At 36.8% G+C, this 17,608-nt stretch overlaps 1 protein-coding gene across 1 annotated transcript in view; it reads left to right on the forward strand.

Moving 5' to 3' along the window:
* The window catches only part of TXNDC16 (thioredoxin domain containing 16), a 103,654-nt gene that overhangs the window by 29,582 nt on the left and 56,464 nt on the right, over nucleotides 1–17,608 (forward strand). The window contains exon 7 of the mRNA XM_082648867.1: nucleotides 3,466–3,616. Coding sequence (XP_082504993.1) covers nucleotides 3,466–3,616 — 151 coding nt within the window. The remainder of the gene's footprint in view (nucleotides 1–3,465; nucleotides 3,617–17,608) is intronic.

The following is a 17,608-nucleotide window of genomic DNA, read 5'->3' on the forward strand; positions in this document are numbered from 1 at the left end:
AGTACATGGGGACACAAGGAATAATCAGTGCGTTTGAAGACTTCTAAGTTTGGCTTCAAAATGCTCTTCAGGAAAATGAATCCAAAGCAGGGCAAAATGGTGATTGTGTGACCTTTTTAAACCATGCAAGAGTTTTTTTGTTTGTTTGTTTGTTTTTTGCGGTATGCGGGCCTCTCACTGCTGTGGCCTCTCCCATTGCGGAGCACAGGCTCCGGATGCGCAGGCTCAGCGGCCATGGCTCACGGGCCCAGCCGCTCCGCGGCATGTGGGATCTTCCCGGACCGGGGCACGAACCCGTGTCCCCTGCATCGGCAGGTGGACTCTCAACCACTGTGCCACCAGGGAAGCCCCATGCAAGAGTTTTTAACGAGCCCTCCTGCTCACCTCTCAGAGAATAGTGACTATTTGATACAGCACACACAATTAATTAAATCCCAGACATTTTACAACTTTGTAAACATGGAGGTTAGTACACAGAAAACTGATAAAGTGAAACAATTTTTTTTTTTTTTTTTTTTTGGCGGGGAGTGGATAGGCAGAGAGTGAAGTGCTTGCAAAGAAAAGTTATGTTTTTATTGCTCTGTACGACATTAACCAGCATTCCTTTTTCTATCTTCTTATTGAACTGCCATTCTGCTGGTTCCCTCAGTGAGTTAAATAAAACTTTGATGCATGTTTGCTATTTGTATAAGAATTAATGTTTTTAACAATTTGAGAATCATGCTGATGGTACCCTAAAACTTTACGGTAAGTAGTCACTGAATCTCAAGATACTTACAGTGAGCAGTAGTGTAGCCAGCTACTTTGCTCCTCCCAATGTAGACTACCAATTTCCCATCTTTGAATGGGGGAACCTTGAGATTCTCAGTCCCATTATGATTCTGTGCTAGCCCCACACTTTCTCTGAGGGTTGTTTGTATTTTCTCTTGCATTACTAGCTTCTTTATTTTTCTGTTAATGAATAATTGCAAGTAACGGTGACATGCTTAAAACATAGAGGTTTGGTTATTTATTGGCAAGGTATAAGTCCTCTCATTTGTTTTACAAATACTGTTCAGCAAGACAGACTATATATTGATGTTCTTGAAGGATTTATGCTTTCCCCCATTTTAAAAATGAGAATTTAAAAATGTACAGTTATTCTGTTTTTCATAAACTTTTGAGTACATGACATATTGGAGAAGTTTTCATTCTCATTTATTCATGGCTACAAAATGGTGAGGAGTCATATCTGGACCTGATGTGATAGGGAAGGACTGTGGATTCAGAATAATGTAGTCCTGGGACATCACTTCTGAGTGAAGTAGTTAGTGATGACTTCGAGTTGTCTCCTAATGGGGAAGAGGTGAACGTATCTTTTCTTTCATTTGTTCTTTTTATTTTTTTCTTTCCTTTGTTCATTCTTTCATTCAACAAATATTTATTGAATGCCTTCTATGTTCTAGGCACTATTCTAGTTGCTGGGGCTATAACATTGAATAATCTAGTATATTAATTGTTATATCATGTTGGGCCTGAGTATGTTTGAAATGTCGGTTAAGAAGGGTATATATGCTCTGTAATGGCCTATATGGGAAAAGAATCTAAAAAAGAGTGGATATATATATATGTATATATCTGATTCACTTTGCTATACACCTGAAACTAATACAACATTGTAAATACAACATTGTAAAAAATACTCCAATAATTTTTTTTAAATGGTAAAAAAAATAAAAAAAGAAGGGTATATGTGATAGGTAGAACAAGAGGTAGCGTGCTGTAGAGACACCAGTACTTTCTGCTACCTCCCCATATTCCCTTCTTAAAGAATCTGTGTATAGGCTAAGAAGGGTGTTACCCCTACCTCATACATATCACAGTCAGTTAAGTTGGAGGTGGCCATCTGACCTAGAGTCATCCAATCCATGGACTTACCTGAGCAGATAAGATACCTTTTTCTAGGAACTTGGAATTGGGCATGGAGAAGCTGGACTATACAGCATTTTGGCTCTCTTGCCCGCAGGAATGTTTTGCTCATGTAGAAGTAAAGCAGAGAGAGTGGGGAGGTAAAAAGTGTTGATGGCCAAATGTCCCTGAACTCTTGCTGTTCAGATCTATATACATTTATCCTGTGATCCAGTTACTTGAATTTTCCTTGTATTCTGTGAGATGCTCTTCTAAACTACCAGTAAATCCCCCTCACTCCCACCTTTTTGGTGTCTGTTACCTACAACCAAATGATCCCTGATTAAATAACTTTCCAACATTATTTTATTATTTCAGAGGTTATGATAGGTAGTCCACCTCAGCTGGGTCCTCTTGCTCTCAACACTTTCCTTTCAGCAATATGTGACTATTTACTATTCTTCTCAAAAAGTTATATACTTTGTTTGGGTCTTGGCTATATAGTTCCTTTTGTCTGAAATACCCATTAGTCTTATCTTCTTGGAGAAGTCATTCTCTCTTACTGTTTTCAGTCTCTATGATGATCTCCCTTCCCTTCCCTTCCCTTTCTTCTCTTTCCTGACTTAAGGCAGAATTAAATATTTCTTTGTTTCTCATAGCACTTTGTATATTCTAGCACTTATGAATCACATTTTCATTTTTTTACTAAATATATGTCCTTTAGCCTAAGTCCCTCAAGGATTTGAATCATCTTATTCATCTTATTCTCTTATATTTAGCATAGGGCCTAACAGTGTAGGCATTAAGTAATCTTTGAATGATCATTTCTTTAATCACTGAATCTATTAGAAATTACTTTGCAATTAAATTTGAAATCAGTGAATCTTGGAGCTCAGTTGAAGCATGCATCAAGAATTAAAATAATATTGTAAAAATAAAAATTTGCAGTATTTTGCCAAACTCTACTAATGCCATATGGAGATTTATAAAATGCTATTTTAATTTTGGCAAACCTTACTTACTCACTATAAGTTTATCTTGAGTTCTCATATTGAAGGGAATGCCAGAACTCAAATTATAAGCCATATTTGCTGAGTTTTGTAATATTTCAGATACAAACTCACTAACTCCCACAAAGTGTCACATGGTTTCTATCTTAAGGTATGTTTTGGCTGAAGTTTATTCAAAACAGATTTGGGTTTAAATTAAACCTAGAAAATTCGTGTTACAAAGCTTTATTTATTTAGCACAGCTATAGAAAAGCTACTATACTTTAAAATAATCTCATTGTCCTCAAGGTGACAGTCTTTTATCTAAAAAAAAAGATTGTGTAGACCTGTCTCTAATTTAGAAGCTACCATATGAAAGAATTCAGGAAAAAAAAATGTTTATACAACTCAGAAATTTCTTATATCCTCTTTTTTGCTTAGGTCCGTTTTATTTTGTTATACTGTTTTAGGATTTTACCAAAACAGTAATTCAAAAGCATGGACAAAGAGATTTGTTATATCTTTCTGCATGGTAGAAAGATCACACGTTGAACTTCAAGTGGGTCTGTCCCTAATTTTTAATTTACAGCACTGAAGATATAGAATATGCACATCTCTATTTTTTTCATTGTAAACCAGTCTTGGACTTGACCCAGCAATGTAGGAGAACACTAATGGAACAGTCATTGACTACACTGAACATTCATCGTTTTATTAAAACAATGGAAGCACCTCTGCTGGTATGTGTCTTATTTAAGTATATTAGATAATTCATATATAAGATTTATTGTTTTGATTCACAGATATGCATTTTACTTAGATGAGCTATATCTATTCCCCTTGGACATATTTATTTCATTTAGGCAGATTTAGGAGTAGTACCTTATTAAAGGTAGAATAGAAGATAGACTATGTATTCATAAAATGATATTTTAATGCCTTGAAGTGTTGTTGTTTTGAAAATGCCTTGAAGTGTTGTTGTTTTGAAATCCAATATAGCACTGTAATTATAATGGTAGTTGTAATGAACTGTGGAAATATTCAGTGGTAGTTATAAAGAACTGTGACCATTCTAAGATCATGAAGATTAATTACATCATGGGTTAAGAAAAGACCTCTTTTGTGAATGTTTTGATCCCTGTTTTAAAAGTTCCTAAATATTGGAACTATAACATTTCCAGTGCCCCACTTTCCTTACTGTCAGCCTGGAAGAATTTTAGACTCAGTAGGTGATCAGCAGACTTTTCTCTCTGAAAGTTCGAAGGGTTGTCCTGAGCATATGTAAAACCTTCAGTAGGCCTTCTCACTCACTACGTCCTTTTTAAATAAAAATTGTGCATATGTGCCATAAATAATCCAAACAGTGCAGCAAAGTATAAAGAATAAAAATTTTAAAAGCCACCAGTTCCCATCATTCAAAAATGAACTGTTAGATGCACACCAGTCATCTCTGCATCCATATAGATACATACAGATAGAGGGATGAATGGATTAATGGACATATATTACATGAGTTACTTTATAGTAAGAAACATTATATTTTATCTTATTTGAATTTAATAGAAGAGAAAGAAACTGATGTGAAACTAGAGGAATTATGGAACTTTTGAGAAATTGTTTCTTCATCAGAGGGCTTTTTAGGAAATATTGTCTTAAGTGTTGAAGTGATTATGAAAAACATTAAGAAATGAAAATCATTATTTAAAAAACTACATATTTGTATTTTAGCTAATATTGATTTACTCCTTGCTGTGAAAGATGAGAATACTAACTTCTTACATTTATTTCCATCTCAGCTCCTCTTATCCTCCAGATTTTAGTTTTGTGTTATTTTACATTGTAAAGGTTATAATGTTTATATTGTGTTCTATAACCATAATTCCCACTTAAAAAAAAAAGCCTTTCTTCCACATTTAAATAGATTCAGAGCTCACCAGTCCCAATTTTACTGGCTTCATTCCTGAGTTCTTTATTTTGGTCAGTTTTTATTTGGTTAGATTTTGGCTTCAAACAACTAAAAAAAAAAAGCAGTATGTAAATCTTTTTTCCTTTCCTTTCCCTGGGGGATGAGAGGGGACATTTATCTTATTTCCATGGGGAGATAGTCCTCTGAATTTGGTTTGATCTTCCATTTCACCACAAAGCCCAGGTCAGTTCCTTGTACAGTTCTTCACCATTTCTCTCCTCATTTCCTTTTCTTCCAATGTTAAGATATTAAGAATTCTCAGGATTTTATCTATTCACCAGTAGACATTATCTATAAACATTAATAAAAAATGGAAACTGGGATTCAGACTTCTGGTAAACTCTGGATGCATGATCACTGCAATTATATGCATTATTTTACTTCTAAGCATGGGAAAATAGATGCAGGTTGGAGTTTTTGTGTGTGTAGTTGTGTGTGTATATTTGTGTCTATTTTAAGTAGATACAAATGTGTTTAATTATTGTAGATATAAAAGCACAACTGCGTCTTATAATCATGATAGGGGCATGTCATTTTAAGTCTTGACAAGCTGAGAATAAATCTTAAGCATAGGAATTTTAAGTGATTTCAATCTTAAGTCAATTAAGTGAGATTCTGGCAGGCATGGAGTTACCCTAGATGCCTTCTTAAGATTCCCAGCAATGAAAACAGATGGGAAAATGGTACAATTATTGTGCTGTTGGCTAATACCAAGGACATTTTGGAATGCTGATGATCTTCTCTATGATCAGTTTATTCTGATAGAAAATTTGTATCTGAATACTAGGAAGAATCTTCAAGTGCAAATACCTGATAAAATATTTTAAAATAGATAAATTATTATATAATCATTTTCCTATAAATTTTTATTTATTCTTTGTTTGTGCATCTGAGAGAGCTCTGTCTCAGACAGATCCAAAACACTTGACTTAATTTAAGCCTATTCTTATATAGGTAATTAGAAGGATGCTATTATGGTTTATTCAGTTAGCTTCTATTATTTCTTGCAGGCTCACGTGGCAGTGTACAATATTATATAGCAAGGTGTTGGCTCCTGACATTATTGTCTCATATCTTTTTTTTTCATTGTGGCAAAAAATGCAATTTACCCTCTTCACAATTTTTACAAATATACAGTACAGTATTGTTCACTATATGCACGTTGTTGTACAACAGATCTCTATAACTTTTCCATCTTGAATGACTGAAACTCTGTATCCATTCAGAAACAACTCCCCTATTCTCTCCTCAGCCCTGGCAACCACCATTCTACTTTCTGCTTCTGTGAGTTTGGTTACTTTAGAGACCTCTTATAAATAGAATCATGCAGTATGTTTTTTTTTTTTTTTTGCGGTACGTGGGCCTCTCACTGTTGTGGCCTCTCCCGTTGTGGAGCACAGGCTCTGGACATGCAGGCCCAGCGGCCATGGCTCACGGGCCCAGCCGCTCCGCGGCATGTGGGATCTTCCCGGACCGGGGCACGAACCCATGTCCCCTGCATCGGCAGGCGGACCCTCAATGACTGCGCCACCAGGGAAGCCCACAGTATGTCTTTTTATAATTAGCTCATTTCACTTAGCATGATGTCCTCAAGGTTCATCCATGTTGTAGTATTTGTTAGGATTTCCTTCTTTTTTAAGACCAAATAATATTCCATTGTGTGTGTGTGTGTGTGTGTGTGTCTATATACAGATGTATATGTATCAATATCACATTTTACTGATCCATTCATCCATTGATGGATGTTCTAAGTTGCTTATACATCTTGACTATTGTGAATAATGCTACAATGAACATGGGTGTGCAAATATCTCTTGGAGATCCTGTTTTCTTTTGGATATATACCCAGAAATAGGATTGCTGGATCATATGGTAGTTCTATTTTTGATTTTTTGAGGAATCTCTGTACTGTTTTCCATAGTAGCTACACCACGTTACATTGCTGCCAGCAGTGTGCAAGAGTTCCATTTTTCTCTACATCCTTGCTCATACTTGTTGTTTTCTGTTGTTTTTGTTATTGTTTTTTAAATATTAGCCATCCTAATGATTGAGAGGTGATATTTCATTGTTGTTTTGATTTGTGTTTCATTGATGATTAGTGATATGGAGCATCTTTTCATATGCTTTTTGGCCATTTATATATCTTCTTTGGAGAAATATCTGTGTAAGTCCTTTGCCTGTTTTTTAATTGGTTATTTTTATTACTGTTGTTAAGTTGTAGGAGTTCTTTAAATATTCTGGATATTAACCCCTTGTCTGATACATGATTTGCAATATTTTCTCCCATTTCATAGGTTACTTTTCCACTCTGTTTATTGTTCCCTTGGCTGTGCAGACATTTTTAAGTTTGGTGTAGTTCCATTTGTTTGGTTTTGCTTTTGTTGCCTGTGCTTGTGGTGTCATTTTCAGGAAATCATTTCCATTCCAATGTTATGAAGATTTCCCTCTGTTTTCTTCCAGGAGTTTTATACTTTCATTTTCTACATTTAGATCTCTAATTCATTTTGAGTTAATTTTTGTATGTGGTGTAAGATGAGGCTTCCTCTTGATTCTTTTGCATGTGGATATCTAGTTTTCCCAACACCATCTGTTGAAGAGACTATCCTTTCCCCGTTATATAGCCTTAGTGCCCTTGTCAAAGATCAGTTGACCATATATGCAAGGGTTTATTTCTGGGCTCTCTATTTTGTTCCATTAGTCTATATGTCTGTCTTTATGCCAATACTACACTGTTTTGGTTACTGTAGCTTTGTAATATGTTTTGAAATCAGGAAGTGTGAGGCCCCAGCTTTGTTCTTCTTTCTCAAGATTGTTTTGGTTATTTAAGGTCCCTTGAGATTCCATATGTATTTTAGGATGGCTTTTCTATTTCTGCAAAAATGCCATTGGGATTTTGAGAGGGATTGAATTGAATCTCTGGATGACTGGGTAGTATGGGTAGTATTTTAATAATGTTATATCCAATCCAAGAACATGAACATGAATGGGATGTCCTTCCATTTATTTTTGTCTTCTTTTCTTTCTTTCAGCAATGTTTTGTAGTTTTCAATGTATGTCTTTCACTTCCTTGGTTAAGCTTATTCCTAAGTATTTAATTCTTTTTGATGCTCTTATAAATGGGATTATTTTCTTAGTTTTCTTTTCATATTGTTCATTGTTAGTGTAAGAAACACAACTGATTTTTTTTTTTTTTTTTTTTTTTTTTGCGGTACGCGGGCCTCTCACTGCTGTGGCCTCTCCGGTTGCAGAGCACAGGCTCTGGACGCGCAGGCTCAGCGGCCATGGCTCACGGGCCCAGCCGCTCTGCGGCATATGGGATCTTCCCAGATCAGGGCACGAACTCGTGTCCCCTGCATCGACAGGCGGACTCTCAACCACTGCGCCACCAGGGAAGCCCCACAACTGATTTTTGAGGGTTGATTTTGTATCCTGCAATGTTGCTGAATTTATTCATTAGTTCTAATAGTATTTTTGTGGAATCTTTAGGGTTTTCTACATATAAGACCATGTCATCTGTGAACAGAGATAATTTTATTTCTACCTTTCCAATTCAAATGCTTATTTCTTTTTCTTGCCTAGTTGCTCTGGGTAGGACTTCCAGTACTATGTTGAATAGAAGTGGCAAGAGTGGACATCCTTGCCTTGTTCCTGATCTTAGAGGAAAAACATTCAGTTTTTCACCATTGAGTATGTTAGCTGTACGCTTTTCACATATCACATTTGTTATGTTGAGGTTCTCTTCCTAGTTTTTTAATGTTTTTATCATGAAAGAGTGTTGAATTATGTCAAATGCTTTTTCTGCATCAATTGAGATGATTATGTGATTTTTGACCATTGTTATGTTAATGAGGTGTTACATTTATTGATTTTCATATTTTTTATTACATGTGTACATAATTATTTTACTGTGGTAAAAATATAATATCAAAATAGGGCAAAGATGCTACATACACCCACATAGAAAATTAGCTATTGATGGAAAATGTTTACATTTGAATAGCAATCAAAACTAAAATTTAGTTTTTTCCTCTATTTTCAATTTCTTTAAGAGGTTTCCTTTTTTTTTGAATTTTCTTTTATTTATTTTTTTATACAGCATGTACTTATTAGTCATCCATTTTATACACATCGGTGTATACATGTCAATCCCAATCTCTCAATTCATCACACCGCTACCACCACCAACCCCGCCCCCTGCCGTTTTCCCCCGTTGGTGTCCATAAGTTTTTTCTCTACATCCGTGTCTCTATTTCTGCCTTGCAAACCAGTGCACCTGTACCATTTTTCTAGGTTCCACATATATGTGTTAACATACGATATTTGTTTTTCTCTTTCTGACTTACTTCACTCTGTACGACAGTCTGTAGGTCCATCCACGTCTCTACAAATGACCCAATTTCATTCCTTTTTATGGCTGAGTAATATTCCATTCTATATATGTACCACATCTTCTTTATCCATTTGTCTATCAATGGACATTTAGGTTGCTTTCATGACCTGGCTATTGTAAATAATGCTGCAATGAACATTGGGGTGCATGTGTCTTTTTGAATTATGGTTTTCTCTGGGTATATGCCCAGTAGTGGGATTGCTGGGTCATACGGTAATTCTATTTGTAGTTTTTAAAGGAACCTCCATACTGTTCTCCATAGTGGCTGTATCAATTTACATTCCCACCAACAGTGCAAGAGGGTTCCCTTTTCACCACACCCCCTCCAGCATTTGTCGTTTGTAGATATTCTGATGATGCGCATTCTAACTGGTGTGAGGTGATACCTCATTGTAGTTTTGATTTGCATTTCTCTAATAATTAGTGACGTTGAGCAGCTTTTCATGTGCTTCTTGACCATCTGTATGTCCTCTTTGGAGAAACATCTATTTAGGTCTTCTGCCCATTTTTGGATTGGGTTTTTTTTTTTTTTTTAATATTGAGCTGCATGAGCTGTTTATATATTTTGGAGATTAATTCTTTGTCCACTGATTTGCTTGCAAATATTTTTTCCCATTTTGAGGGTTGTCTTTTCATCTTGTTTGTAGTTTCCTTTGCTTTGCAAAAGCTTTTAAATTTCATTAGGTCCCATTTGTTTATTTTTGTTTTTATTTCCATTACTCTAGGAGGTGGATCAAAGAAGATCTTGCTGTGATTTATGTCAAAGAATGTTCCTCCTATGTTTTCCTCTAAAAGTTTTATAGTGTCCAGTCTTACATTTACATCTCTAATCTATTTTGAGTTTATTTTTGTGTATGGTGTTATGGAGTGTTCTAATTTCATTCTTTTTCATGTAGCTGTCCAGTTTTCCCAGCACCACTTATTGAAGAGGCTGTCTTTTCTCCATTGTATATCCTTGCCTCCTTTGTCATAGATTAGTTGACCGTAGGAGCATGGGTTTAGCTTTGGGCTTTCTATCCTGTTCCATTGATCTATATTTCTGTTTTTGTGTCACTTCCATATTACGTTTAATACTGTAGCTTTGTAGTATAGTCTGAAGTCAGGGAGTCTGAGTCCTCCAGCTCCGTTTTTTTCCCTCAAGACTGCTTTGGCTATTCGGGGTCTTTTGTGTTTCCATACAAATTTGAAGATTGTTTGTTCTAGTTCTGTAAAAAAAAAAGGCCATTGGTAATTTGATAGGGATTGCATTGAATCTGTAGATTGCTTTGGGTAGTATAGTCATTTTCACAATACTGATTCTTCCAATCCAAGAATATGGTATATCTCTCCATCTGTTGGTATCATCTTTAATTTCTTTCAACAGTGTCTTATAGTTTTCTACATACAGGTCTTTTGTCTCCCTAGATAGGTTTATTCCTAGGTATTTTATTCTTTTTGTTGCAATAGTAAATGGGAGTGTTTCCTTAATTTCTCTTTCAGATTTTTCATTAGTGTATAGGAATGCCAGAGATTTCTGTGCATTAATTTTGTATTCTGCAGCTCTACCAAATTCATTGATTAGCTCTAGTAGTTTTCTGGTGGCATCTTTAGGAATCTCTGTATACGATTCTCTATGTATAGTATCCTGTCATCTGCAAACACTGACAGTTTTACTTCTTCTTTTACAATTTATATTCCTTTTATTTCTTTTTCTTCTCTGATTGCCAAGGCTAGGACTTCCAAAACTATGTTGAATAATAGTGGCGAGAGTGGACATCCTTGTCTTGTTCCTGATCTTAGAGGAAATGCTTTCAGTTTTTCACCATTGAGAATGATGTTTGCTATGGGTTTGTCATATATGGCTTCCATTATGTTGAGGTAGGTTCCCTCTATGCCCACTTTCTGGAGAATTTTTATGATAAATGGGTGTTGAATTTTGTCAAAGGCTTTTTCTGCATCTATTGAGATGATCATATGGTTTTTATTCTTCAATTTGTTAATATGGTGTATCACATTGATTGGTTTGCATATATTGAAGAATGCTTGCATCCCTGGGGTAAATCCCACTTGATCATGGTGTGTGATCCTTTTAATATGTTGTTGAATTCTGTTTGCTAGTATTTCATTGAGGATTTTTGCATCTATATTCATCAGTGATATTGGTCTGTAATTTTCATTTTTGGTAGTATCTTTGGTTTTCATATCAGGGTGATGGTGGCCTCATAGAATGAGTTTGGGAGTGTTCCTTCCTCTGCAGTTTTTTGGAAGAGTTTGAGAAAGATGGGTGTTAGCTCTTCTCTAAATGTTTGATAGAATTCACCTGTGAAACCATCTGGTCCTGGGCTTTTGTTTGTTGGAAGATTTTTAATCACAGTTTCAATTTCATTACTTGTGATTGGTCTGTTCATATTTTCTATTTCTTCCTTGTTCAATCTTGGAAGGCTATACCTTTCTAAGAATTTGTCCATTTCTTCCAGGTTGTCCATTTTGTTGGCATATAGTTGCTTGTAGTAGTCTCTTAGGATGCTTTGTATTTCTGCAGTGTCTGTTGTAACTTCTCTTTTTTCATTTCCAATTTTATTGATTTGAGTCCTCTCCCTCTTTTTCTTGATGAGTCTGGCTAATGGTTTATCAATGTTGTTTATCTTCTCAAAGAACCAGCTTTTAGTTTTATTGATCTTTGCTATTGTTTTCTTTGTTTCTATTTCATTTATTTCTGCTCTGATCTTTACGATTTCCTTCCTTCTGCTAACTTTGGGTTTTGTTTGTTCTTCTTCCTCTAGCTCCTTTAGGTATAAGGATAGATTGTTTATGTGAGATTTTTCTTGTTTCTTGAGGTAGATTTGTATAGCTATAAACTTCCCTCTTAGAACTGCTTTTGCTGCATCCCATAGGTTTTGGATTGTCATGTTTTCAGTATCATTTTTCTGTAGGTATTTTTTGATTTCCTCTTCTATTTCTTCAGTGATCTGTTGGATATTTAGTAACGTATTGTTTAGCCTCCATGTGTTTGTGTTTTTTACGTTTTCTTCCCTGTGATTGATTTCTAATCTCATAGTGTTGTGGTCAGAAAAGATGCTTGATATGATTTCAGTTTTCTTAAATTTACTGAGGCTTTATTTGTGACCCAAGATGTGATCTGTCCTGGTGAATGTTCCATGCACACTCGAGAATAAAGTGTAATCTGCTGTTTTTGGATGGAATTTCCTATATATATCAATTAAATCTATCTGGTCTATTGCGTCATTTAAAGCTTGTGTTTCCTTATTAATTTTCTGTTTGGATGATCTGTCCATTGGTGTAAGTCAGGTGTTAAAGTCCCCCACTATTGTGTTACTGTCGATTTCCTCTTTTATAGCTGTTAGCAGTTGCCTTATGCATTGAGGTGCTCCTATGTTGGGTGCATATATATTTACAATTGTTATATCTTCTTCTTGGATTGATCCCTTGATCATTATGTAGTGTTCTTCTTTGTCTCTTGTAACATTCTTTATTTTAAAGTCTATTTTATCTGATATGAGTATTGCTACTCCAGCTTTCTTTTGATTACCATTTGCATGGAATATCTTTTTCCATCACCTCACTTTCAGTCTGAATTTGTCCCTAGGTCTGACGTGGGTCTGTTGTAGACAGCATAAATATGGGTCTTGTTTTTGTGTCCATTCAGCAATCCTGTGACTTTTGGTTGGAGCATTTAATCCCTTCACATTTAAAGTAATTATTGATATGTATGTTCCTATGACCATTTCCTTAATTGTTTTGGGTTTGTTTTTGTAGGTCCTTTTCTTCTCTTGTGTTTCCCACTTAGAGGAGTTCCTTTAGCATTTGTTTTAGAGCTGGTTTGGTGGTGCTGAATTCTCTTAGCTTTTGCTTGTCTGTAAAGCTTTTGATTTCTCCATTGAATCTGAATGAGATCCTTGCCAGGTAGAGTAATCTTGGCTCTAGGTTCTTCCCTTTCATCACTTTAAGTATATCGTTCCACTCCCTTCTGGCTTGTAGAGTTTCTGCTGAGAAATCAGTTGTTAACCTTATGGGAGTTCCCTTGTATGGTATTTGTCATTTTTCCCTTGTTGCTTTCTATAATTTTTCTTTGTCTTTAATTTTTGCCAATTTGATTCCTATGTGTCGCGTCATGTTTCTCCTTGGGTTTATCCTGCCTGGGACTCTCTGCACTTCCCGGACTTGGGTGGTTATTTCCTTTCCCATGTTAGGGAAGTTTTTGAATATAATCCCTTCAAATATTTTCTCAGGTCCTTTCTCTCTCTCTTCCCCTTCTGGGACCTCTGTAATGTGAATGTTGTTGCACTTAATGTTTTCCCAGAAGTCTCTTAGGCTGTCTTCATTTCTTTTCATTCTTTTTTTTTATTCTGTTCGGCAGCAGTGAATTCCACCATTTTGTCTTCCAGGTCACTTATCCTTTCTTCTGCCTCATTTATTCTGCTATTGATTGCTTCTAGTGTATTTTTCATTTCAGTTATTGTGTTGTTCATCTCTGTTTGTTTGTTCTTTAATTCTTCTAGGTCTTTTTTAAACATTTCTTGCATCTTCTCAATCTTTGCCTCCATTCTTTTTCTGAGGTCCTGGATCATCTTCACTATCATTCTGAATTCTTTTTCTGGAAGGTTGACTATATCCACTTCATTTAGTTGTTTTCCTGGGGTTTTATCTTGTTCCTTCATCTGGTACATAGCCCTCTGCCTTTTCATCTTGTCTATCTTTCTGTGAATGTGGTTTTTGTTCCACAGGCTACAGGATTGTAGTTCTTCTTGCTTCTGCTGTCTGCCCTCTGGTGGATGAGGCTATCTAAGAGGCTTGTGCAAGTTTCCTGATGGGAGGGACTGGTGGTGGGTAGAGCTGGCTGTTGCTTTGGTGGGCAGAGCTTAGTAAAACTTAATCCACTTGTCTGCTGATGGGTGGGGCTGGGTTCCCTCCTTGTTGGTTGTTTGGCCTGAGGCGACCCAACTCTGGAGCCTCCCCGAGCTCTTTGCGGGGGCTAATGGCGGACTCTGGGAGTTCTCACGCCAAGGAGTAATTCCCAGAACTTCTGCTGCCAGTGTCCTTGTCCTCATGGTGAGACACAGCCACCCCCACCTCTGCAAGAGACCCTCCAACACTAGCAGGTAGATCTTATTCAGTCTCCTATGGGGTCACTGCTCCTTTCCCTGGGTCCTGATGCACACACTAGTTTGTGTGTGCCCACCAAGAGTAGAGTCTCTGTTTCCCCCAGTCCTGTCAAAGTCCTGCAATCAAATCCCGTTAGCCTTCAAAATCTGATTCTCTAGGAATTCCTCCTTTCGTTGCTGGACCCCCAGATTGGGAAGCCTGACGTGGGGCTCAGAACCTTCACTCCAGTGGGTGGCCTTCTGTGGTATAAGTGTTCTCCAGTTTGTGAGTCACCCACGCAGCAGTTATGGCATTTGATCTTATTGTGTTTGCGCCCCTCCAGCCGTCTCATTGTGGCTTCTCCTTGTCTTTGGGTGTGGGGTATCTTTTTTGGTGAGTTCCAGTGTTTTCCTGTTGATGATTGTTCAGCAGTTAGTTGTGATTCTGGTGTTCTTGCAAGAGGGAGTGAGAGCATGTGCTTCTACTCCGCCATCTTGAACCAATGCTGATTTTCATATGTTGAACCATCCCTGCATCCCAGGAATCAGTCCCTCTTGGTCATGGTGTTTAACCCTTTTAAAGTTTTGTTGAATGCATTTTATTAGTATTTTATTGAGGATATTTGCATGAGTTTTCATCAGGGATATTGGTCTGTAGTTTTCTTTTCTTATAGTATCTTTGTCTGGTTTTGGTATGAGAAAAATGTTGGCCTCATACAATAAGTTTGGAAGTGTTCCCTCCTCTTTATTTTTTTGGAAGAGTTTGAGAAGGATTGGCATTAATTCTTTTGAAATGTGTGATAGAATTCTCCAGTGAAGTCATCTCTGCCTGCACTTTAATATGTTAGGAGATTTTTGATTGCTGATTCAGTCTCTCCTTACTAGTTATATGTTTAGAGTTTCTATTTCTTCTTTATTCAGTCTTTTTTTTGGCCATGCTGTGTGGCATATGGGATCTTAGTTCCCCAACCAGGGGTCAAACCTGTGCCCCCTGCAGTGGGAGCATGGAGTCTTAACCACTGCACCACCAGGGAAGTCCTTGATTTAGTCTTGGTAGGTGTATATGTCTAGGAGTTTATCAGTTTCTTCTAGTTTATCTAATTTGTTGGTGTATAATCGTTCATAGCAGTCTCTTAGAGTCCTTCATTTTCTTATATTGTTTTTTGAAAATTTCTAAGTTGTAATCTCACCCCTGGTGCAAGAGTGCTTCTGCCACTTTTGTATATTTTATACTAATTTATAATTTAAAAAATATACATATTTTTATAGATATGTAAAATTATTAGTAATTTTTATGGTACTATTAGCAATCTTCTTGGTACTACTCTATTACTTTTTCTATCTATCAAGGACATTTGTAATTTTGTCTTTTGTCTAATGGAATGGATTATAACTTTATAATTAAGGAACCATGGGGTTTTAGAAGAAGTATACCAGCTTGTATGGAAAGGGACAGAAACAGCACAAAATGAAAAGAAGTCTTTAGACTCCCCATATTCTATGGACAGGAAATGACTGAGAAATCTGCTCAGCTGCAAACACAGGCTCCCTTTTTTTGTAAGCAAGAAAGGATGAGTTGGAGGGCAGGTCAAGAGCCCAAATATGTAACCCAGAGCCTCAGACAACAAACCCTTAGGGAGCAGGACTGAGCCCTAATCAAGGAACTGGCCCATATGCCTGAATGGGCTTCAGAATCCCTACACACTAATGACCATTTTATGCTTCTGCTTTCTCCCCTTTCAAACAGTAATGTGTATAGTGGTTATCTTTTGCCTGTTCCATCATTGTCTATTGAGAATGGGGAAAAATCATTCATTCGTTTCTTCAAATTGAGAGGAACAGTTCTCAAGGAGCTATATCCAAGAGACCACACTAGACCTGAATGTAGATGATGAGATCTTCGAGTTTGCATTGGTCTCAAAGTCTGATGGGATGAGGCTTGGAAATCTTGGAGAGAAGTGTTATTCGCATGGGATAGGGGTGGAAACTGTAGCCAGAGAGTAGACCATTGACTACAACAATTCATATCTGTCCCACTTGCAAAATATACTCACTTCTCTCTCCAAGCCCCCCAAAGCCTCATCCTATCAGACTTTGATTAAATTTTCCAAAGATGGCAATAACAACTCTCCCATCTCATAAACTCTCCTTATCATGTGACATAATCAATGTGCCTGTCCAGCGGTAGGGTCTGTGTCTTCTCTCCTTGAACATGATTGCGCCTTTGTGACTGCCTTGACCAGTAGAATAAGGCTGAAATGATGACATGTGGCTTCTGAGGCTATGTGTCATAGAATGCCATGTGCTTCTGCCTTGCTCTCTTTGATTGCTCATTCTTAAAACCCAGCTACTTTTCCGTGAAATTAAGCCTGAGGAGAAGTCATGTGAAGAGGAATTGAGGTCCGCAGCCCACGGTTCTGGCTGAGCTCATAATAGTCAGCAACAGCTTGCTAGCCAGTGAATGAGCCATCTTTAAAGTGGAACCTTCACCCTCCGGTCGAAATGCCCCACTAATGCAGTGTGGACCAGAGATGAGCTTGCAGACATATGGACAAAATAAATGATTCTTGTTCGTTTAAGCCATCAGGTGTTGGCGCGCTTTGCTACATACACAGTGATAGATGCTTGGAACACACCCTCATCTGTTTCTATGGCATTAACTACACTGATTCTCAGATTTGAATTTTCAGGTCCGATGTTTCCTCAGAGTTCCTGTCCCATATATTTAACTACTAACTAGATGTCTTTCTCCTAAGCTCTACATGTCTGGCATTAATGTGTTATCCTTTACCATCTGTTCTCGCTCCATTATCTTGGTTAATTTATTGTCCAGTCATTCATGGCAGAAACCTAGAAAACCATTCTCAGCTCCTACATCTCTCTGCATCTAATTTTAGATCTTAAATATCTTTTGAATTCTTCATCCTAACAGCCAGCGCTTTAATCCAGGTTCTCCCTCTCTCTCGTGTACTATTTTAGCAATAACAACTGATCTGGTCTATATTGTATTCCTGTACTTCACTCTCTATAAGTTTATGCTCTCTGTTGCTTGCAGAGTGATATGTTTTATTTTATTTATTTATTTATTTATTTATTTATTTATAAAACATCTTTATTGAGCTATAGTTCACATATCATTTAATTCACCCATTTAAATTGTAGGATTCATTGGTTTTTAGTATATGTTGTTTTGTTTCTGTTCTTTGGTTTTTTTTGGCCACATGGCATGTGGGATCTTAGTTCCCCAGAGTCTTAACCACTGGACCACCAGGGAAGTCCCTTTTTTCTTTTTTTT

The sequence above is a fragment of the Grampus griseus genome (assembly GCF_964374135.1).
Source record: "Grampus griseus genome assembly, chromosome: 2".
Lineage (NCBI taxonomy): Eukaryota > Metazoa > Chordata > Mammalia > Artiodactyla > Delphinidae > Grampus > Grampus griseus.